General features: G+C 46.9%; 2 protein-coding genes across 2 annotated transcripts; one reads left to right on the top strand and one right to left on the bottom strand.

The window, feature by feature from the left end:
- The first annotated feature begins 1359 nt into the window (after positions 1 to 1359).
- On the top strand, positions 1360 to 14944 carry lrrc73 (leucine rich repeat containing 73). Its single transcript, XM_079229788.1, has 7 exons — positions 1360 to 1579; positions 2010 to 2327; positions 9354 to 9514; positions 10551 to 10673; positions 11397 to 11497; positions 11712 to 11937; positions 14616 to 14944. The coding sequence occupies exons 2-7, from the start codon at positions 2056 to 2058 to the stop codon at positions 14684 to 14686; spliced, it is 954 nt and encodes a 317-aa protein (XP_079085914.1). The 5' UTR covers positions 1360 to 1579; positions 2010 to 2055; the 3' UTR covers positions 14687 to 14944.
- A 6241-nt stretch (positions 14945 to 21185) lies between these two features.
- On the bottom strand, positions 21186 to 25184 carry dlk2 (delta-like 2 homolog; the record flags this gene model as incomplete). The annotated part of the gene is made up of 6 exons (XM_079229403.1): positions 25113 to 25184; positions 23635 to 23728; positions 22796 to 22853; positions 22382 to 22512; positions 22156 to 22300; positions 21186 to 21972 (listed from the first exon to the last, which is right to left on the bottom strand). The coding sequence occupies exons 2-6, from the start codon at positions 23699 to 23701 to the stop codon at positions 21186 to 21188; spliced, it is 1188 nt and encodes a 395-aa protein (XP_079085529.1). The 5' UTR covers positions 23702 to 23728; positions 25113 to 25184.
- Between the last annotated feature and the right edge of the window lie 1549 nt (positions 25185 to 26733).

The following is a 26733-nucleotide window of genomic DNA, read 5'->3' as shown; positions in this document are numbered from 1 at the left end:
TAGCTGCTTCCTTGTCTCCTAACAGCCACAGAGGCTGTCTCCTAGCTGCTTCCTCGTCTCCTAACAGACATAAAGGCTGTGAGAGGGAGCATTCATGTCTCCTAGCTGCTTCCTCGTCTCCTAACAGACATAAAGGCTGTGAGAGGGAGCATTCATGTCTCCTAGCTGCTTCCTCGTCTCCTAACAGACAGAGAGGCTGGTGAGAGGGAGCTAACAAAGCTAGTTAGCTGCTAGCTGAACTCTTCTTCTACAGTTTGTTGTTGTTTTCGGACCGGAAGAAGAATTACCTCTCCGAGGTAAAGTGTTGCGTGTCTTACCTGTCTGTCTGTCTGTCTGTCCGCCTGTCTGTGTGTTCGGAGCTTCAGGTTGCTGGTAGTAGCAGTTAGCCGCTGCTAGCTGCAGCTGCTGATCGGGACACTTCCGGGTACGTCACGACGCAGCACGACGTCTGACACAAAATAGATTTTTATTTTTTTTATAAAAAACTTTATTAACAAAAACATGAAGAACGAAAGGAGTAAAATATAATTATAATAAAACTAAAGCTATGAAATAAAGAAACATATTATTGCAAATAAACAAATACATACATAACGTTTTTAGGAAATCAAACATGATCCTGAACAGAGAACGAAGTATTTATTGATCACAACAAACACATGAATCTAAACAGAAGTACAAATAAGATGGAAAGAGTATTCTTTATGTATTTATTACGTTTAATATTTCAGTAAATCTTTCATTTGAACACATAACTGATGGAAACAGATTTATATTATTGAACATCATTCAATAAATCAAATATGTAAATTATATCGAATAGATCAATTCACATGAAACATATACAACTGATTAAAAAACACTTTTTGTTTCAGTTGTTTTTATTTTGAAAAGCCGGACCGGAAGCAGCATCGGGTGATTGGCTCAGGTTTCATATCGATCGGCAGCCTCTGATCGATAATCAATAATCAGTGATATCGACGTGATATCGTCTTCCTGTGCACGTGACGTCACAGACTGAAGAGGATTAAAACCGCTCAGCGGGCTGTGACGTCACAACCATGAAGATCGTCTGTGTCTAACGAGGTGTCACTCCCTTCTCAAAAATAAAAAACAAATCTAAAAGAAAACAAGGGTAAGAAATCAACCCAATAAGACAACAACAACAATAACAACAACAATGACGACAGTAAAGAACAATGGTAACAATAATAACAATACAATTACTAGGAGACCCAGAGAGGGCTCACTCTGACGGGGTCTTGGAACCCCGTCAGAGTGAGCCCTCTTCCGCTCCGCTCTCTGTCTCCTAGTAACGGTCACCTGCAGGAACACACCGGTTTAAACACCACAGAAGAAGACGAGGAACACCCGGCTCCCGGAGCTCTCGCCCCGGCTCACGGAGCTCTCAGCCCGGCTGCGGCGCTGCTGACGGAAACCCGATCAATCGATAACCGGGATCGATCGACTCCGATGGCGGATCGGAACCGGCGCGTGGCCTGCGGTGGAGCGGCGGACGATGACGTCAGCGTGTGAAGGTCCAGATCCGGCCCGCGTGAGCTGATCGATCGTTTATCAGGTTAATTGATCCTTCTCGCTGAGCCAATCAGAGCCCGACCTGATTGATCCGATGTTGTTAAGTCTGATCAGATCAGCTGATTGGTTCCAGCTCCTACCAATCATTACGTCACATTAATTGATCATTGTACAATACTGTTATTAATCACTGGTTACGTTATTATATATATATATATATATATTAACAAAAATATATACATAATAATAATAATAATAATAATAATACATATATATATATATTATATATATATATATATATATATATATATATAATGATTGTGTAATACACATGGAGCAGAGATCATTCTAAATGAACTAAAGGCTGGACAGCAAGTGATGTCAGGACTTGGTCACCGGCCAATGAGAGCCCTGCTCCTCCCCAGTAGAGGTCAGGCTTCTCTGTGACTGGGTTCCCCTCCTGGTGTGTGCAGGTGTCCCAGTGCTCCCAGGGCTCCCAGTGCTCCCAGGGCTCCCAGCATGCTGCCGGCCTCCATCCAGATCACGGGCGAGCTGCTGTCGGCGGCCGAGGTGCAGGACATCTGTGAGAGCCTGCAGGAGGACGGCGTGCGGCTGCTGTCCGTGCGCGGCTGCCAGCTCTCTGACCGTGACTTCGGCCTGGTGTGCCGCGGCGTGGCGGCGTCCGGCTCGCTGGCGCAGCTCAACCTCAACCTGGGCGTGGTCTCCGGCAGCGGCCGCACCCGCCACCTGGCCGACGCCCTGAAGGCCAACCGCTCCCTGCAGACCCTGTTGTGAGTACGGCTGAGGACCTCTCCTCTGATTGGTTGCTCACGATGGAGCCGATCAGGTGACCTCCCCGAGAGGTCACAGTGCACACTGCACAATACACACTTCACTGCACAATACACACTTCACTGCACACTACACACTTCACTGCACACGACACACTTCACTGCACACGACACACTTCACTACACACTGCACACTACACACTTCACACTGCACACTACACTACACACTGAACACTTCACACACACTACACACTGCACACTGCACATTACACACTTCATTGCACACTACACATTGCACACTACACACTTCACACACACTACACTACACACTTCACATTACAATACACACTACACTACACACTTCACACACACTTCACATTACAATACACACTACACACTTTGCACACTACACACTGCACACTGCACATTACACTGCACACTTCACACACTACACACTGCACACTGCACATTACACACTACACACACTGCACACTACACACTACACACTACACACACTGCACACTACACACACTGCACACTACACACACTGCACACTACACGATACACACACTGCACACACTGCACAATACACACACTGCACACTGCACTTTACACTACACACTGCAAATTGAACTGCACACACTGCACACTACACACACTGCACACTACACACACTGCACACTATGCACACTGCACACTACACACTGCACACTGCACTACACACTGCACACACACTGCACATTACACACTTCACTGCACACTACACACACTGCACACTACACACTACACACTGCACATTACACTTTACATTAAGCTACACATAGCACACACACACACTGCACATTGAACTACACACTGCACATTACACTACACACTGCACATTGAACTACACACTGCAAATTACACTACACACTGCAAATTACACTACACACTGCACATTACACTACACACTGCACATTACACTACACACACACTGCACATTACACACTTCACTGCACATTACACTACACACTTCAAATTACACTACACACTGCACACACACTACACATTACACTACACACTGCACATTACACTACACACTGCACATTACACTACACACTGCACATTACACTACACACTGCACACACACTGCACACACACTGCACACACACTACACACTGCACATTACACTACACACTGCACACACACTACACATTACACTACACACTTCAAATTACACTACACACTGCACACACACTACACATTACACTACACACTGCACATTACACTACACACTGCACATTACACTACACAGTGCACATTACACTACACACTGCACACACACTACACACACTGCACACTACACACTGCACATTACACTACACACTGCACACTACACACTGCACATTACACTACACACTGCACACACACACACTACACATTACACTACACACTGCACATTGCACTACACACTGCACACACACTACACATTACACTACACACTGCACATTACACTACACACTGCACATTACACTACACACTGCACACACACTGCACACACACTACACACTACACACTGCACATTAAACTACACACTGCACACACTACACACACTGCACACTGCACACTACACACACTGCACACTACACACTGCACATTACACTACACACTGCATACTACACACTGCACATTACACTACACACTGCACATTACACTACACACTGCACATTACACTACACACTTCAAATTACACTACACACTGCACACACACTACACATTACACTACACACTGCACATTACACTACACACTGCACATTACACTACACACTGCACACACACTGCACACACACTACACACTACACACTGCACATTAAACTACACACTGCACACACTACACACACTGCACACTGCACACTACACACACTGCACACACTACACACTACACACAATGCACACTGCACACTACACACTACACAAACTGCACACTACACACACTACACACACTGCACACTACACACACTACACACACTGCACACTGCACACTACACACACTACACACACTGCACACTACACACACTGCACACTACACACACTGCACACTACACACTACACACTACACACTGGACTTTACACGACACACTGCAAATTGAACTGCACACTACACATTACACTGCACATTACACTACATACTGCACATTACACAATTCACTACACACTGCACACACACACTACACACTGCACATTACACTGCACATTCAGCTACACACTGCACACACACTGCACATTACACTACACATTACACTATACACAGCTCACACTCTACAATACACACAGTACACACACACTGCACATTGAACTACACACTGGACATTGAACTACACACTGGACATTGAACTACACACTGCACATACACTGCACACACATTACACACTGCACACACACTACACACTGCACATTAAACTACACACTGCACATTACACTACACACTGCACATTACACTACACACTGCACATTAAACTACACACTGTACATTACACTACACACTGCACATTAAACTACACACTGCACACACACTACACACTGCACATTAAACTACACACTGCACATTAAACTACACACTGCACATTACACTACACACTGCACATTACACTACACACTGCACACACACTACACACACTGCACACTACACACTGCACATTAAACTACACACTGCACATTACACTACACACTGCACATTACACTACACACTGCACATTAAACTACACACTGTACATTACACTACACACTGCACATTAAACTACACACTGCACACACACTACACACTGCACATTAAACTACACACTGCACATTAAACTACACACTGCACATTACACTACACACTGCACATTACACTACACACTGCACACACACTACACACACTGCACACTACACACTGCACATTACACTACACACTGCACACTACACGCTGCACATTACACTACACACTGCACATTACACTACACACTTCAAATTACACTACACACTGCACACACACTGCACACACACTACACACTGCACATTACACTACACACTGCACATTAAACTACACACTGCACACACTGCACACTACACACACTGCACACACTACACACTACACACAATGCACACTGCACACTACACACTACACAAACTGCACACTACACACACTACACACACTGCACACTACACACACTACACACACTGCACACTGCACACTACACACACTGCACACTACACACACTGCACACTACACACTGCACACTACACACACTGCACACTACACACTACACACTACACACTGCACTTTACACGACACACTGCAAATTGAACTGCACACTACACATTACACTGCACATTACACTACATACTGCACATTACACAATTCACTACACACTGCACACACACACTACACACTGCACATTACACTGCACATTCAGCTACACACTGCACACACACTGCACATTACACTACACATTACACTATACACAGCACACACTCTACAATACACACAGTACACACACACTGCACATTGAACTACACACTGGACATTGAACTACACACTGGACATTGAACTACACACTGCACATACACTGCACACACATTACACACTGCACACACACTACACACTGCACATTAAACTACACACTGCACATTACACTACACACTGCACATTACACTACACACTGCACATTAAACTACACACTGTACATTACACTACACACTGCACATTAAACTACACACTGCACACACACTACACACTGCACATTAAACTACACACTGCACATTAAACTACACACTGCACATTACACTACACACTGCACATTAAACTACACACTGCACATTACACTACACGCTGCACATTACACTACACACTGCACATTACACTACACACTTCAAATTACACTACACACTGCACACACACTACACACTGCACATTACACTACACACTGCACATTAAACTACACACTGCACACACTGCACACTACACACACTGCACACACTACACACTACACACAATGCACACTGCACACTACACACTACACAAACTGCACACTACACACACTACACACACTGCACACTACACACACTACACACACTGCACACTGCACACTACACACACTGCACACTACACACACTGCACACTACACACTGCACACTACACACACTGCACACTACACACTACACACTACACACTGCACTTTACACGACACACTGCAAATTGAACTGCACACTACACATTACACTGCACATTACACTACATACTGCACATTACACAATTCACTACACACTGCACACACACACTACACACTGCACATTACACTGCACATTCAGCTACACACTGCACACACACTGCACATTACACTACACATTACACTATACACAGCACACACTCTACAATACACACAGTACACACACACTGCACATTGAACTACACACTGGACATTGAACTACACACTGGACATTGAACTACACACTGCACATACACTGCACACACATTACACACTGCACACACACTACACACTGCACATTAAACTACACACTGCACATTACACTACACACTGCACATTACACTACACACTGCACATTAAACTACACACTGTACATTACACTACACACTGCACATTAAACTACACACTGCACACACACTACACACTGCACATTAAACTACACACTGCACATTAAACTACACACTGCACATTACACTACACACTGCACATTAAACTACACACTGCACATTACACTACACACTGCACATTACACTACACACTGCACATTACACTACACACTGCACACACACTACACACTGCACATTACACTACACACTGCACACACACACACTACACATTACACTACACACTGCACATTACACTACACACTGCACATTACACTACACACTGCACATTACACTACACACTGCTTATTACACTGCACATTGCACATTACACTACACACTGCACATTAAACTACACACTGCACATTACACTACACACTGCACATTACACTACACACTGCACACACACTACACACTGCACACACACTACACACTGCACATTACACTACACACTGCACATTACACTACACACTGCACACACACTACACACTGCACATTACACTACACACTGCACACACACTGCACACTGTACACACACTGCACACTACACACTGCACACACTGCACACACTGCACACTACACACACTGCACACTACACACACTACACACACTGCACACTACACACACTACACACACTGCACACTACACACACTGCACACTACACACACTGCACACTACACACACTACACACACTGCACACTGCACACTACACACACTACACACACTGCACACTACACACACTACACACACTGCACACTACACACACTGCACACACTGCACACTGCACACTACACACACTACACACACTACACACACTACACACACTGCACACTACACACACTACACACACTGCACACTACACACTACACACACTACACACACTGCACACTACACACACCACACACTGCACACTACACACACTACACACACTGCACACTACACACACTGCACACTACACACTACACACACTACACACACTGCACACTACACACACTACACACACTGCACACTACACACACTACACACACTGCACACTACACACACTGCACACTACACACACTACACACACTGCACACTACACAAACTGCACACTACACACTTCACACACTGCACACTACACACACTGCACACTACACACACTGCACACTACACACACTACACACTGCACTTTACACGACACACTGCAAATTGAACTGCACACTACACATTACACACTACACACTGCACATTACACTACATACTGCACATTACACAATTCACTACACACTGCACACACACTACACACTGCACATTACACTACACACTGCACATTACACTTTACATTAAGCTACACACTGCACACACACTACACACTGCACATTACACTACACACTGCACATTAAACTACACACTGCACACACACTGTACATTACACTGCACACTGCACACTACACACACTGCACACTACACACACTACACACTACACACACTGCACACTACACACTACACACTACACACACTGCACACTACACACACTACACACACTGCACACTACACATACTACACACACTGCACACTACACACTTCACACACTGCACACTACACACACTGCACACTACACACACTGCACACTACACACACTGCACACTACACACACTACACACTACACACTGCACTTTACACGACACACTGCAAATTGAACTGCACACTACACATTACACACTACACACTGCACATTACACTACATACTGCACATTACACTACACACTGCACATTACACTCTTCATTAAGCTACACACTGCACACACACTGCACATTACACTACACATTACACTATACACAACACACACACTACACTACACACAGTACACACACACTGCACATTGAACTACACATTGGACATTGAACTACACACTGGACATTGAACTACACACTGCACATTGAACTACACACTGCACATACACTACACACTGCACATACACTACACACTGCACACACTACACACTGCACACACACTACACACTACACATTAAACTACACACTGTACACTACACACTGCACACACACTACACACTGCACATTACACTACACACTGCAAACACACTGCACATTACACACTTCACTGCACATTACACTACACACTTCAAATTACACTACACACTGCACACACACACTGCACATTACACTACACACTGCTTATTACACTACACACTGTACATTACACTACACACTGCACATTACACTGTACATTACACTACACACTGCACATTAAACTACACACTGCACATTAAACTACACACTGCACATTAAACTACACACTGCACATACCTACACACATGAATGTGCAGTATGAACAATTCTCTTTAAACATGAATGATATCAACAAGTCCGTAGAGTCAATTTGATTGGTTTGTAAGTCTCGGTCCCGCCCCCTCCAGTCTCCATGGCAGCCCGCTGTTGGACGCTGGGCTGGTGACCTTGAACTCGGCCCTGTCGACCCACCCGGCGCTGGTCTGTCTGGATCTGGGAGACTGCATGCTGGGAGACGAGGCGCTGGGTCTGATCTGTGGGATGCTACCGCCCGACGGAGCAAAATCAGGTAACAAAAACCTGAGAATCTCCATGAGGACAACAAGTTTAAATGTGAAAGATGTTTCATGGTATGATGTATGATCCCAGCAACCATAGGGAAACCAGTGAGCTGGACCAACAGCTAGAACACCACAGCAACCCCTAAAACAAATACATGGAGATAATAAGTAGATTACCGGTGCCTCCGGTAACTGCTGAGAACACTGTGGCAACCCCATGGGAACTAGAACCATAAAGTCAGGATTGCATGATTATCACAATGATGATTATCACAATGATGATAATCAACTAGAACCAACCACATGGGAACTAGAACCAACCACATGGGAACTAGAACCAACCCCATGGGAACTAGAACCAACCGCATGGGAACTAGAACCAACCACATGGAAACTAGAACCAACCGCATGGCAACTAGAACCAACCGCATGGCAACTAGAACCAACCGCATGGGAACTAGAACCAACCGCATGGGAACTAGAACCAACCCCATGGGAACTAGAACCAACCCCATGGGGACTAGAACCAACCACATGGGAACTAGAACCAACCACATGGGAACTAAAACCAACCACATGGGAACTAGAACCAACCACAATGTCGCGTATAGTTTAGCTTTTGTCATGGTTAGCAGAAGGCTAAGCTAGTAGCATAATTTCCTCTGCATGAGCAAAGGCATATAAACACAATTCCAGGAAGAAAACAAAGTCACAATACAGGAATGTGTCATATGACGTTTAGGGAACAGGTAGAATGCACTCACCTGCTGCCTGTGTTCACCTGCTGCCTGTGCTCACCTGCTGTTCACCTGCTCCCTGTACTCACCTGCTCCTGGCTGATCAATGCACCAGGAGACGCCCACCCTGCAGGCAATGGGACGTTTCAGGAGAAATATCAGAGTTCTCAGATGCAGATAGAAAAATCCGATATCTAAAATGTATATTCTGATTCTCTCCAAGCCTAGAGAGAATCAACCAGAACATAAAGTCAGGATTACATGATTATCACAATGATTATAATGTTGTGTTTGCTGTCGTCTGAAGGTCTGAGGGAGCTGACTCTGAGTGCTAACCCAGGAATCAGCTCCAAAGGCTGGGCTCGACTCGCCATCGCTGTGGCTCACAGCTCCCAGCTCCGAGTGCTCAACCTGGACTACAACCCACTGGGTACACACTGTACACACACTGTACACACACTGTACACACTGTACACACACTGTACACACACTGTACACACACTGTACGCACTGTATACACACTGTACACACTGTACACACAATGTACGCACACTGTACGCACACTGTGCTACACACTGTATACACAATGTACACACTGTATGCACACTGTGCTACACACTGTACTATACACAATGTACACACTGTACACACACTGTACACACACTGTGTACACACTGTACACACACTGTACACACACTGTATACACACTGTACACACTGTATACACACTGTGCTACACAATGTACACACTGTACACACACTGTGATACACACTGTACTACACACTGTATACACACTGTACACACACTGTACACGCACTGTATGCACACTGTACTACACACTGTATTCACACTGTACTGCACACTGTGCTACACACTGTATACACACTGTATACAGACTGTGCTACACACTGTACTACACACTATATACACAATGTACACACTGTACACACACTGTACACACACTGTACGCACACTGTGCTACACACTGTATACACACTGTACGCACACTGTGCTACACACTGTACACACACTGTACACACACTGTGTACACACTGAACACACACTGTATACACACTGTACACACTGTAGACACACTGTATACACACTGTACTACACACTGTAGACACACTCTCTGGCTCTGGTTCCGGTCCAGGAGACCACGTGGTGGGGATGCTGGCTGTGTCTGTGGCGTCCAGCAGAACCCTGGAGGTCCTGGACCTGGAGGGGACCGGACTCACCAACCAATCAGCACAGGTTCCTCCTCGCCTGTCTGCCTGTCTGTCTGTCTGTCTGCCTGTCTGTCTGTCTGTCTCTGGAACACGGCACCGTGTGACATCACAGCTGGGCGTGGCCACAGACCTCTCCACCAATAGAGTTCTGCGGTGTCAGTGTCCATAACGTGTCTGTGTGCAGGTGTTCTTGGTGGAGAACTACCCCACCAGTCTCAGGGTTCTGGTCTTGTGTGCAGGTGTTCTTGGACATGGTGGAGAACTACCCCACCAGTCTCAGGGTTCTGGTCCTGGCGGAGAACGACATCAGTCCGGAGCTGCAGCAGCAGATCTGTGACCTGCTGTCTGAGGGGGAGGAGGAGGACGAGCGAGAGGCCCCACCCCCACGGTCAGGCCCCGCCTCCAGCAGCGCCCCGCGGCCAATCAGAGACAAGTACCAGCCCCCCACCTGGCTCCCCCACAGCAGTAAGGGCTGAACCCGCCCCCAGACCGGTCCCACCTTACCTTCCATACTGGTCCCCCAGAGACAGACTGGTTCAGACTGCTCAAAACCACTACTACTTTTACACTTCATCATGCTGGTCCTGATACAGGGGAACATACGGGTTCCACTGGTTTACCATACTGCTTCTACTGGTGTTATTGGTGTAGTTTACTTTACTGGTTCCACTGGTGTAGTTTACCTTACTGGTTCACCTGGTACAGAATACCATACTGGTTCTACTGGTAAGCTTATCATAGTGGTTCCACTGGTGTAGTTCACCATACTGGTTCCAGTGCAGTACTTTAGCAATACCAGCTAATACCAGTAGTATTAGTACTCTAATTTTAGCTGAACTAATGCTGAGTACACGTCAGCCTGGGACTTTCACAGTTCTAGCCTGGTGCTGGCCTATTTGAGTCCAGTAGGACCCCAGTCTGTCCCTCTGGGCCAGTATACCTGGAGGTGTCACAGTTGACCCAGTTTCAGACTGGTCTGGCCTACTTTACCCAGTATGAGCTGGTTCTGTGGTGTTGGGTGTCCTCAGTGACAATAGAGGTCTGAGTGGTAATCTGGCTCAACTGGTTATCAAAGCCAGATGAAACGTCACCCCCTGGAGTGAATCCACTGTACATATATAAATATATCATACCTGCAAACTTGTCACCTTTCGGCAAAAGTCGTCATTTTGAAATCAAAATATGTCATCAACGTGAATCGTGTAGATCCGAAGAGTTTTTGTTTTGGGTGAGGGGTGTGGGGGTCAACTGACCGCCAGCATTTCTGAGATCAGAGTGAGACACGGAGAAAAGATGAGGTCTGATCCTCAAGAGAACATCTTTGATGAGTTGAGTCTCGGCCAGAAGAAGCTAAGAGAAGCTAACAGAAGAAGAGTCTCGGATAGAAGCTAGTCAGCTTCTATCACGTTAGCTAGCGTGATAAAAGCTAGTCAGCTTCTATCACGTTAGCTAGCGTGATAGAAGCTAGTCAGCTTCTATCACGTTAGCTAGCGTGTTAGAAGCTAGTCAGCTTCTATCACGTTAGCTAGCGTGTTAGAAGCTAGTCAGCTTCTATCACGTTAGCTAGCGTGTTAGAAGCTACTCAGCTTCTATCACATCAGCTAGCGTGTTTGGGTTGTGTGTTGTGTTAAAGTTACTTTATGTTCCGTTACAGTTCAGTCTTGTAAAACCATAACGTGGTGAAACATGCCGTAACCCCCGGTCTGGTTCAGTTCACCAGTCACTCTTAACGTTACACCGGCTCACCGGAGGATCTGATAAGGTTTTATTTACTGAAAGTAGAATGAATCAAACCACGTAGTGATTATCCAACAGCGTGACGTCGTGGTCATAAGAGACCCAGATATTGATCAGATGATGTGAAGGAAAGAGTTCCAGGAAGAGGACGCTCTATATGTAGAGCAGCTTGATGCTGAGATGAGGTGGAGCTGCACCTGCAGGTGGAGGTCAAACAGACGAGAGAAGAGCAGCACAGCTTCCTCTGTCCAGTGTTCATACATATTGATAAAGCAGTGTTTATACATATTGATAAAGCAGTGTTCATACATATTGATAAAGCAGTGTTTATACATATTGATAAACCAGCCTCTACTCCAAGGAGATCATTACAGTAAACAGGGCTCACATACCCTCTCTTCACACTTAATAAAATCAAACTGCACCCCCACTGTCACCTTTTTCACCCCTTATGAGTTTGCAGGTGTGAAATATATACGTGTGTATATATATATATATATATACAGTATATAAATATATATACATGTGTGTATATATATATATATATATATATATATATATATATATATATATATATATATATATATATATACATATATATACATATATATATATATGTATATATATATATATACTGTGTATATATATATACATATATATATATATACTGTGTGTACATATATACATATATATATATGTATATGTATATATATACATATACATATATATATATATATATATATATATATATATATATATATGTATGTATGTATGTATGTATGTATGTATGTATGTATATATATATATATATATATATATATATATATATATATATATATATGTATGTATGTATGTATGTATGTATGTATGTATGTATAAAAACATTTTCCAAATCAGTTTTGTGATAGATTTTATTTGAAGGAACAGTTCAACATTTAGTGAAATCCGATTTGATATTCATGCCAACTTCTGGTCCTGATACATGAAGCTAATGAGGAAGTGCAGTTTCTGAAATGACCACACGAGGCTCCCAAAGCAAGTGAATCCTCACAGACCGCCATGTTTACAGTCTGATTATTTACCTCACCGTAATATCTTAATATATACATCTCAAGAACAAGCCCATGTTTTATACACACTCTCACGTCTGTATACTGAATATGAAGCTATGGCTGGTTAGCTTAGCTTAGCATAAAGAGTGGAAACAGGGGGAATTTGCTAGCCTCCTCTAAAGCTCGCTGACGAACGTGTTTTTTAATTTGCTCTAAAAAGGGATGACAAGGTGTGGTTCTATTGGTCTAAAGAAGCCTGGTTGAGATAGAGTATTAAAGGCTGTGAAGTTGTAGTTCTGGCTCCTGTTGTTGGTCTTGCCCTCTGAATCTGAAGCTCTATGTCGTTCTTTACAGACTCCAGCCCCCAGATGGTCTTGCTGACATCAGGTCTAGGTGAGAGCTTATTGGCTGAGACTGAAATGTGACCCCCCCACTCACTCACTTCCTGTTGAACTACTTTCACTTTATTCTGCTTTGTTCCGTTTGAATGTTCCCGGTTTATTTGTCTCCACTGCACTCCTCTGGGTTGTCAGGTCACCTGATGGCTAGCAGCCAATCACATGCTCTGCATGGTTTGATGTAGCACCTGTACATAGAGACTAGAACAGAGCGAGCGGCGGCACAAAACCTCAACACACAAGTGACCTACGGCCCGTTTCAGTGTGTTTCTGATGAATGTAGTTCTGCTCTGTCGGTTCCTTCTGCTGCTCTGATGTCACAATAATAAACTGTTTACAGCTTCGTAAGAACAGCGCCTCTGATTCCTTCTTCCTCAGCAAGCTAACCCTGCTAACAATGTTAGCTGATGTCACAATAATAAACAGTGTACAGCTAATAAGCTAACTGAGAAAAGTTGCTTTCAATTCAGTTTATTTTTTTTAGCCCAACATCACAAATACAAGTTATCCTCAGAGCTTTATAGTCTGTAACATAACATCCTGGTCCTGGGTCTACGGTCCCTGGTCTATGGTCCTTGGTCTCTGGTCTATGGTCCTGGGTCTATGGTCCTGGGTCTACGGTCCTGGGTCTACGGTCCTGGGTCTACGGTCCCTGGTCTCTGGTCTATGGTCCTGGGTCTACGGTCCTGGGTCTATGGTCCTGGGTCTACGGTCCTGGGTCTACGGTCCCTGGTCTATGGTCCTGGGTCTATGGTCTATGGTCTACGGTCCTGGGTCTATGGTCCCTGGTCTCTGGTCTATGGTCCTGGGTCTATGGTCCTGGGTCTACGGTCCCTGGTCTATGGTCCTTGGTCTCTGGTCTATGGTCCTGGGTCTATGGTCCTGGGTCTACGGTCCTGGGTCTACGGTCCTGGGTCTACGGTCCCTGGTCTCTGGTCTATGGTCCTGGGTCTACGGTCCTGGGTCTATGGTCCTGGGTCTACGGTCCTGGGTCTACGGTCCCTGGTCTATGGTCCTGGGTCTATGGTCTATGGTCTACGGTCCTGGGTCTATGGTCCCTGGTCTCTGGTCTATGGTCCTGGGTCTATGGTCCTGGGTCTACGGTCCTGGGTCTACGGTCCTGGGTCTACGGTCCCTGGTCTCTGGTCTATGGTCCTGGGTCTACGGTCCTGGGTCTATGGTCCTGGGTCTACGGTCCTGGGTCTACGGTCCCTGGTCTATGGTCCTGGGTCTATGGTCTATGGTCTACGGTCCTGGGTCTATGGTCCTGGGTCTATGGTCCCTGGTCTATGGTCTACGGTCCCGGGTCTATGGTCTATGGTCTACGGTCCTGGGTCTATGGTCCTGGGTCTATGGTCCCTGGTCTATGGTCTACGGTCCCGGGTCTATGGTCCCAAGTCTACAGGCTATGGTCTATGGTCCTGGGTCTATGGTGCTGGGTCTATGGTTCCTGGTCTACGGTCCTGGGTCTATGGTCTATGGTCCTGGGTCTATGGCCTACGGTCCTGGGTCTATGGTATATGGTCCCTGGTCTATGTCTACGGTCCTGGGTCTATGGTCCCAAGTCTACGGTCTATGGTCCCTGGTCTACGGTCTAAGGTCCTGGGTCTGTGGTCTATGGTCTACGGTCCTGGGTCTATGGTCCTGGGTCTATGGTCCCTGGTCTATGGTCTACGGTCCCGGGTCTATGGTCCCAAGTCTACAGGCTATGGTCTATGGTCCTGGGTCTATGGTGCTGGGTCTATGGTTCCTGGTCTACGGTCCTGGGTCTATGGTCCCTGGTCTCTGGTCTATGGTCCTGGGTCTACGGTCCTGGGTCTATGGTCCTGGGTCTACGGTCCTGGGTCTACGGTCCCTGGTCTATGGTCTATGGTCTACGGTCCTGGGTCTATGGTCCTGGGTCTATGGTCCCTGGTCTATGGTCTACGGTCCCGGGTCTATGGTCTATGGTCTACGGTCCTGGGTCTATGGTCCTGGGTCTATGGTCCCTGGTCTATGGTCTACGGTCCCGGGTCTATGGTCCCAAGTCTACAGGCTATGGTCTATGGTCCTGGGTCTATGGTGCTGGGTCTATGGTTCCTGGTCTACGGTCCTGGGTCTATGGTCTATGGTCCTGGGTCTATGGCCTACGGTCCTGGGTCTATGGTATATGGTCCCTGGTCTATGTCTACGGTCCTGGGTCTATGGTCCCAAGTCTACGGTCTATGGTCCCTGGTCTACGGTCTAAGGTCCTGGGTCTGTGGTCTATGGTCTACGGTCCTGGGTCTATGGTCCTGGGTCTATGGTCCCTGGTCTATGGTCTACGGTCCCGGGTCTATGGTCCCAAGTCTACAAGCTATGGTCTATGGTCCTGGGTCTATGGTGCTGGGTCTATGGTTCCTGGTCTACGGTCCTGGGTCTATGGTCTATGGTCCTGGGTCTATGGTCCCTGGTCTATGGTCTACGGTCCCGGGAAGAGGATCAGGAAGAGGAAGAGGAGCAGGAAGAGGAAGAGGAGCAGGAAGAGGAGCAGGAAGAGGAGGAGGAGCAGGAAGAGGATCAGGAAGAGGAAGAGGATCAGGAAGAGGAGGAGGAGCAGGAAGAGGAAGAGGAGCAGGAAGAGGAGCAGGAAGAGGAGGAGGAGCAGGAAGAGGATCAGGAAGAGGAAGAGGATCAGGAAGAGGAAGAGGAGCAGGAAGAGGAAGAGGAGCAGGAAGAGGAGCAGGAAGAGGAGGAGGAGCAGGAAGAGGAGCAGGAAGAGAAGGACATTCCGGATCGACGTCTTTTCTAGCGGACTACGGATCAGACTAAAGACGACGTGTTCCTGAATGTTCTTTGTCGTACTTCAAAGCGTTTGCTATACTTTTTAAATAAAGCATTTTACTAAAACTGGAACCTTCGGCTGGATCTTCTTGACAACTGCTTCATGTTGACTTTCATATTCAGAGAAATATTGAATTCATGAATAAAGAAAACAAAAGCAAACAGCTATCCAGTGTTAGCTTAGTGTTGCTCGTTCTGCCTACAGAAGTACGAGATTTAGTGTATACTGTTTGTGTACTTGTACTACTTCATTCACAGTAAAGAGATTTAGTGTATAGTGTTTGTGTACTTGTACTACTTCATTCACAGTAAAGAGATTTAATGTAGACTGTTTGTGTACTTGTACTACTTCATTCACAGTAAAGCAGTGGCCGTGGTTTTGGACGTACGCCTGCTGTCTAACTAAATATAATATATGGAGTGTATTTGTGAAAAACATGTTTACTGACCTCAACACATGTTTACTATTTACTGACCTCAACACATGTTTACTGACCTCAACACATGTTTACTATTTACTGACCTCAACACGTTTACTGACCTCAACACATGTTTACTGTTTACTGACCTCAACACATGTTTACTGATCACAACACATGTTTACTGACCTCAACACATGTTTACTATTTACTGACCTCAACACATGTTTACTGACCTCAACACATGTTTACTGATCACAACACATGTTTACTGACCTCAACACATGTTTACTATTTACTGACCACAACACAAGTTTACTGATCACTAGTGATGGCGAGATGAAGCTTCCTGAAGCATTAAAGCTTTCTATCCAATTGGTTCGCTCATGTGCCGAAGCTTCATGGGGCTTAATTTGCTCTACTGCGCCACCAAGTGGACAATACATGTAAAACAGGCAGAGTGATCATAACGACACCATGGCTTTGGTGTGTGAAGCTTTAACTTGAATAAATTATGTTTGTGACGCCAATACATCAATTATTAACTTATTATTATTGTGTCTATCTTTATGATATAATGGCGGGGTCAAAATCAAAACTCGAAACAAATTGGGAGAGGGTTGTGATGTGACTGTGGGTCGGTGGTTAGAATATCCGACTTTCAGTCAGAGGATCGGTGTTTCGAGCCTCGGCTCCGTTAGTCCATGTTGATGAGTACAATTCTTTAAGTAAAAATAAGAACTTTTCCACAGTGCTGGGCTTTTTGAGACTATTTCGCCTGCTTTATAAAATACCCTTTCACGGACACACATGAAGCTGGTACAGAGAGGAAGGGGTAAATCCATTGAGTTTCGCTGCCTCTTATATTTCAATTCGCACGGCAAACACACAAACCATTTTCTGAATCAGTCACGTGGTACGGCCGGCTCGCGAGGCTTCGAACGTCACCACATACGTCATCGAGACAAGCCTCGATACGCTTCACCAAAATCTATGTGATTACTCGTCATGCGCATCGAAGCCTCGACACGAAAGGACACATCACTCCTGATCACAACACATGTTTACTGACCACAACACATGTTTACTGACCACAACACATGTTTACTGACCACAACACATGTTTACTGTTTACTGACCTGAACACATGTTTACTATTGACTGACCTCAACACGTTTACTGACCACAACACATGTTTACTGATCACAACACATGTTTACTGTTTACTGACCTCAACACATGTTTACTGACCACAACACATGTTTACTGAGCTCAACACACGTTTACTGTTTACTGACCTCAACACATGTTTACTGATCACAACACATGTTTACTGACCACAACACATGTTTACTGTTTACTGACCTGAACACATGTTTACTGATCACAACACATGTTTACTGACCACAACACATGTTTACTGTTTACTGACCTGAACACATGTTTACTGATCACAACACATGTTTACTGACCACAACACATGTTTACTGTTTACTGACCTGAACACATGTTTACTGACCACAACACATGTTTACTGACCTCAACACATGTTTACTGACCACAACACATGTTTACTGAGCTCAACACATGTTTACTGTTTACTGACCTCAACACATGTTTACTGACCTCAACACATGTTTACTGTTTACTGACCACAACACATGTTTACTGTTGACTGACCTCAACACGTTTACTGTTTTCTGACCTCAACACATGTTTACTGACCTCAACACATGTTTACCGTTTTCTGACCTCAACACATGTTTACTGTTTACTGAAAACAACACATGTTTACTGACCTCAACACATGTTTACTGTTTACTGACCACAACACATGTTTACTGTATACTGACCTCAACACATGTTTACCGTTTTCTGACCTCAACACATGTTTACTGTTTACTGACCAAAACACATGTTTACTGTTTACTGACCACGACACATGTTTACTGACCACAACACATGTTTACTGACCTCAACACATGTTTACTATTTACTGACCTCAACACATGTTTACTGTTTACTGACCTCAACACATGTTTACTGACCACAACACATGTTTACTGATCACAACACATGTTTACTGACCACAACACATGTTTACTGACCTCAACATATGTTTACTGTTTACTGACCTCAACACATGTTTTCTGACCTCAACACATGTTTACTTTTTACTGACCTCAACACATGTTTACTGTTTACTGACCACAACACATGTTTACTGACCTCAACACATGTTTTCTGACCTCAACACATGTTTACTGTTTACTGACCTCAACACATGTTTTCTGATCTCAATACGTTTACTGTTTACTGACCTCAACACATGTTTACTGACCTCAACACATGTTTACTATTTACTGACCACAACACATGTTTACTGACCTCAACACATGCTTTCTGACCTCAACACATGCTTTCTGACCTCAACACATGTTTACTGACCTCAACACATGCTTTCTGACCTCAACACATGTTTACTGTTTACTGACCTCAACACATGTTTACTGACCACAACACATGTTTACTGACCTCAACACATGCTTTCTGACCTCAACACATGTTTACTGACCTCAACACATGCTTTCTGACCTCAACACATGTTTACTGTTTACTGACCACAACACATGTTTACTGACCACAACAAGTACTCATGATGCAGAATAATATATATTATTGATGCATGAATGTGTTCATCACTTTAAAGAAAGGGAGCTTGTTTGAATGATATATTAATGCATATTATTACAACATAATTTATAATATGTTCACTAAAGTGAAACAGTAACATAAATGCAAAGCAGTAGAAGTGAGATGTAGTACAGTAAAAAGCACAATATGTACCTCTGAGATGTAGTACAGTAAACAGAGAGTCAGCTTAGCTTAGCATATATACTGTAAACGGTTGGAAACAGCTAGCATACAGCCACCCAGCTCACTAATATGTTTCCTCTCAGGTTTCTTTCTAGAAGCTGATTGCGTAAATATTAATACAATAATTTGATATAAAAAATGTTCTGTACATTTCATCATATGATGAGTTCATGACCCGAATCCCGAGGTCTTTGTATCCTCGAGTGATGTCACTCGAGTCAGCGTCTTGAAGACTGAAAGGTAAGAGCTCCGTGACCGCTGCCCATCAGAGCCAGAGGTGCATTGTGGGTAATGACATCATGAGTCACATGATGAATACAAACATGTTTGTGACATCATGGCTTATCCCAGTTCAGTCCTGAGGGTCCTGTGACCTCTGACCTCCTCTCTCTCTCTCTGTTCGCTCTGTGCTCGGACGCCCGCTCCGTCTACACGACCTCAGTGTTCAGCTTCTTCTTCTCTGGTTCCGCTCCGTTCAGGAAGCCGGTCTGACCCTCGAGCTCGCCCCGCGGCGCCGGCCGGTCGTCACGTCGCGACGACGATGTCGGCGGCCGGCAGCGGCCCTGCAGCACGAGGCCGGCGGTCAGCGCCACCGCGACCAGAGTGGTACCCGCCAGCACCAGCAGGACGACGAGCTGGACTTCCGACAGGCCGGCGGCCCGGCGCTCGCTCACCGTCACCTTGAACGGCTCGGCGTCGTCGCGGCTGCCGTTCTTGCTGGCGGCGTGAACGGCAGCCGCGACGGTGGTGGTGCCGGTCACGTGAGATCTGGCCCCGCCTCTTCCTCCTCCCTCCACCCTCCCCAGCATCGTCGCTTGGACGGGCTCGCGGGCCCTGGCCTCCGTCTCGCGGGCCCTGGCCTCCGTCTCGCGGGCCCTCGCCTCCGTCTCGCAGGTGGCCCCGGTGTAACCGGGCCGGCAGACGCAGTGGAAGCCGCCGCCGCGGTCCAGGCAGCGGCCGCTGTGGAGGCAGGGCCGGCTGGCGCAGTCATCCAGGTTGACGGTGCAGAAGCGCCCGGTGAAGCCGGCGGGGCAGAGGCAGGAGAAGCGGTTGACGCCGTCCCGGCAGGTGGCGCCGGCGGCGCACGGCTGCATCCGGCAGTCGTCCACGTCCGTCTCACAGCGACGACCCGTGAAGCCGGCCAGGCAGCGGCACGACAGATCCACCGCAAAGCCGTCTGCGTCCTCACAGAGTCCGCCATTTTGACATGGAGACCTGGAGGAAGGGGGAGGAGGAGGAGAGGAAGAAGAAGAAGAAAGGGGGAGGAGGAGAGGAAGAAGAGGAGAAAAGGATTCAAACTTGAAAACAGCTTTTTAAATCTTCAGAAGGCTTTTGACGAGTCAAGGAGGACCAGGTGGTCTCCAGGAGCCCAGGTGGTCTCCAGGGACCCTCACAGACCTCCTCTGGGTGCAGGGTCCGGTCTTCAGCTGGCAGTCCCGGCCGGTGAACCCCGCGGCACACAGGCAGGCGTACCCGTTGCCGGCCTCCATCACGCAGGTCGCCCCGTTCCGACACGGCGGCCTCACGGCGCAAAGCGACAGGTCTGCAACGGAGACGGGGTGAGACCGGAGCAGACAGACAACAGACCAAAACCAGGACCAGGACCAGGACCGGGACTACAGACCTTTGTCACAGAAGCGGCCCCCCCATCCGGCCTCGCAGCGGCACTGCCACGGCTGCTGACAGGAACCGTGGCGGCAGCCGGGCGTCGGCACGCAGCGCTCGCAGCGCTCGCCGTCCCAGCCGGGGTCGCACCTGGAGACAGAGACAGACTTCATTAAGACCTGAAACCATCCAAGATCCAGATCAGATGTGGATCCGGATCTGTTCTCTCCGTGTTTGGGTCTCTACTCAAAAGATCAGGACCAGAACTGAAGGCTAGACCCTCTGAACCGCAACAGTCTGCTGCAGCGTTGAACGGGATCAGGTCCTGGTTTAGAAATCATCTCGTACTGGACATCAGCAAGACACTAGAAACTAGACCTCCTCCAGCCAGGCCCAAAACAGGCGCGGCTACCAGGTGAGTGACAGGTCTCACCTGCATACTCCGGACTCGTCACAGCGGCTGTTGGGGACGTTGCAGCTGCAGTCACTTCCTGCAGAGAAGAAGAACAAGAAGAAATGGAAGGTCAGGACAGCCAGTCAAAATAAGAGCGTGTTGGTCAGTTGAACCTGCTGAGCTCCCAGAAGAAATCAGCAGGAAGCTTAAATTTAAACAGGAACAGCTTCCTGTTTCAGTGTCATGATTTTCACAATTAAAGCATCGTTAACATATTTAAAATTGAAGGAGACATCAGCACAACAGCTGCTTCTAGACTTCACTCACTTTATTTTAGGTGAAAACAAACAGATCTAAACTCAAGGGCCACTTACTGGCTTTCTGTCAACCACGTCTCAGAGCCGGTGTGTCACATGACCGAGGCGTTGAACGTCATTGGTTACATGACACTGACTCGCTGATGAAGGCTGTGAGATGTGTTGAAAGCTCTGGGAGAAGCTCCTCGGTGGATCTGGGGATTTGTGTTTTTAAATGAGACATGTCTCTTCAGTGATTGGTTGTCTCATTCCTGTGGGCGTGACCTCTGAGTGCCCTCAGCCACGTGTCTGTCTGTCTGGCAGAGAGACAGCTGGACTCTACCAGGCTGCAGTCCAATAGTCCAAACATGACCTCCTACCCCCGAACCTTGAGCACCTCTCCTCTTTAAACCTTCTGAACCTCAGAGCCCCCAAAAATTGCTCTGTCCTTCGTCGAACGTCTTCATCGATCTAAGTGAGGAGGCATTGACGCTCCTTTCCTTTGGTAAAGGAAGGTCCAGTGTTTCCTATTCTAAAGGAGCTAAGTGAGGAAGCATTGAAGCTCATTTCCTTTGACCTTACCGTGACCTCTGCAGGGCGGGGCCGTGAGGACGAGTAGGACGCAGCAGCTCAGCAGGGCTGAGGACATGTTGGACACCTGGAGGACCGAGACCACCTGTGACAGAAGAGACAGACGTGTTGGTGGCTTCTGACCTGGAGTCAGACCCTCATATCCTCAGATCCTCAGATCCTCAGGTCCTCCGGTCCTCAGATCCTCAGGTCCTCAGATCCTCAGGTCCTCAGATCCTCAGATCCTCAGACCCTCAGATCCTCAGACCCTCAGGTCCTCAGACCCTCAGATCCTCAGATCCTGAAAGGTGAAACGTCTCCAGTCGTCATCGTCCGGATCAAAAGGTGTGAGACTCACAAATCAGACCTGCTACTTCTCCAGGATCAGCTGTCCGCTCATTACATCCTGATATCAGACACCAGAAACTGATCTGAGGTAGTCAGACAAACCTGACCTCAGATCAGATCTGTGTCCATCTTGGTGACCCCCCTCCCCTTCACACCTGGAGTCAACAAGTGTCCTGAACACCTGACCACAAGGAGCTGGCAGCAGTACGGGATCGGATCTCTATTTCTCTATTTGTATCGCTTCACTTTGCAGAGACGTGTCGTTGTTTTTAACAGGCGGCCAGAGACTCACTTCCTGTCCGCCCATAGACTCATTTCCTGTCCACCCAGAGACTCACTTCCTGTCCGCCTAGAGACTCACTTCCTGTCCACCCAGAGACTCACTTCCTGTCCGCCTAGAGACTCACTTCCTGTCCGCCCAGAGACTCACTTCCTGTCCACCCAGAGACTCACTTCCTGTCCGCCCATAGACTCATTTCCTGTCCACCCAGAGACTCACTTCCTGTCCGCCCATAGACTCATTTCCTGTCCACCCAGAGACTCACTTCCTGTCCGCCTAGAGACTCACTTCCTGTCCGCCCAGAGACTCACTTCCTGTCCACCCAGAGACTCACTTCCTGTCCAACCAGAGACTCACTTCCTGTCCGCCCAGAGACTCACTTCCTGTCCACCCAGAGACTCACTTCCTGTCCAACCAGAGACTCACTTCCTGTCCACCCAGAGACTCACTTCCTGTCCCATGAGGACGTCACCTGACTGAGCTGTAAACCTTGTGAGGCAGCGGGAATGAGGAGGGCAATCCTTCACTGAGGTAGTAGTATACAGAGTACCTGAGCAGGAAGAGAACAGAGTACCTAAAGAGGTAGAGAATAGAGTACCTAAACAGGTAGAGAACAGAAAACCGGAACAGGTAGATAACAGAGTACCTAAACAGGTAGAGAAGAGAGTACCTGAGCAGGTAGATAACAGAGTACCTAAACAGGTAGAGAACAGGTAAATAATAATAATAATAATAATAATAATAATAATAATAACGCTGAGGGACCAGAGGATATCCCAGCTCCTTTACATGTGACCCACAACAGTCCCGGCACACCTGTACCTGGACTTAGAACCACGTGATTCCAGCTTCCTGTTCCTACCTGCTACTTCCTGCTTCTTCTTCTTCTGCTGCTGCTGATCTGCTCTCTTCAGACCTCCTGGTTTGTCCCGTCAGACCTTTTCATTTTGTGTGTGTCCGTCTCTTCTTCCTCCTCTTCCTCCTCTTCCTCCTCTTCCTGTCTGTTCAACCTCAGGGCGCTCTGTCCACACACTCGACTGGCAGGCGGCAGGAAATAACCAGCAGGATAATTTTTCCAGAGATTACCGTCACGAACACAAGACAGGAACTGACATGCCTGTGTGTGTGTGTGTGTGTGTGCGTGTGTGTGTGTGTGTGTGAGTGTGTGTGTGTGTGTGTGTGTGTGTGTGTGTGTGTGTGTGTGAGCTGTGGTATGTAAGTGAGGAAGACACAAATCTTTTCTTTCCGTGTGTTTGCTTGAGAAAGAAAAGAATGAAGGGAGTGTGTGTGTTTGAGAATGGAAGGCAACAGGTGGTCAATTTAACACACACACACACACACACACACACACACACACACACTCTGTGTTTGCATAGAGCTGCAGTACTTTTTTTGAGTGCTTTCTACTTTTACTGTACTACATCTCAGATTTCGCAGAGGTAACTATTGTAGTTTTAGTAAATATTAAACTAAAGCTTCTGTCAGTGAGACCTGAGAATCTTCTCTGTGAAGAACCTGCTGGTTAACGTAATCTGTTTGTCTGAGCACTTTATCTTATACATGATTTAATATCATTGCACTGTTGTTGTCGTTGACTGTTGATTGTTGTTTGTCTCGTCTAACGTCTCATGTCTAGTGTATGCACCTTCCGCCATTGTCACGGTTTGGGTTTTTCTGTGTTCCGGTTTTATTCTGAAGTCCTGTTTCGTGTGTCTTGTTCTCCTGCTCTTCCTGTCTGTTTGTCTGCTGATTGTTTCCTGCTGTGTCTAATCACCCACACCTTCCCCGTGTACTTAAACCCTGTGTTTCTTCCGTTCCCTTGTCTGATCGTACTGTGTGTTGCCTGTCCTTGTTCCACCTTTCGGGTTGATACTAGTGTTTTTTGAAGCCGTGTTTTGTTTAGAATAAATTATTATTTTTTCACTGCATCTCTGCATTTGGGTCCTCTCTCCGAGCCTCGGCGTGACAGAACGATCAGACCAGACATGGACCCAGCAGTTGACTCCGCTTCGCTGGCTCTAAATCTGTCCGGCCTGAGGGATCAGATCCAGTGGAGCATTATAGGCTTCGATGATTTTCGGGCTAAGGTGGCACGACTGCAGTTGTATCATGCGGCTTGGGTAACCCTCCCGGCAGTCTCAACTCCGGCCTTCCAGTGTGGCTTCCGGCCGTCTCCAGACGGCGACTCCCCGGGGATGTCGCGGCCTTCCTCAGTTCTGGCCGCCGCTTCCATGCCGTGGTCAGACCCAGCCTCTCCGACAACGCCCCGGTCAACTCCAGAGGCCGGTTTCTCGCCGACGCCCCGGAGCGGCCCCAGTCTCCGGAACCCCCTAGGACAGCCCCAGCCTCTGGAGTCCCCAGAGCAGTAATACTCTGCTCTCCCCAGCCCTGCTGTAGAAGACACACTTCTACAGTTATGGAACACGAGTGTGACTCGTGCTAAGCTAACAATACCGATCCATCAGCAGTAACTGTCACTGCAT

This window comes from Taurulus bubalis, assembly GCF_910589615.1.
Source record: "Taurulus bubalis genome assembly, chromosome: 14".
NCBI classification, from domain to species: domain Eukaryota; kingdom Metazoa; phylum Chordata; class Actinopteri; order Perciformes; family Cottidae; genus Taurulus; species Taurulus bubalis.
Note: the sequence above shows the minus strand (reverse complement) of the source record. Positions and strands in the feature narration are given on the sequence as shown.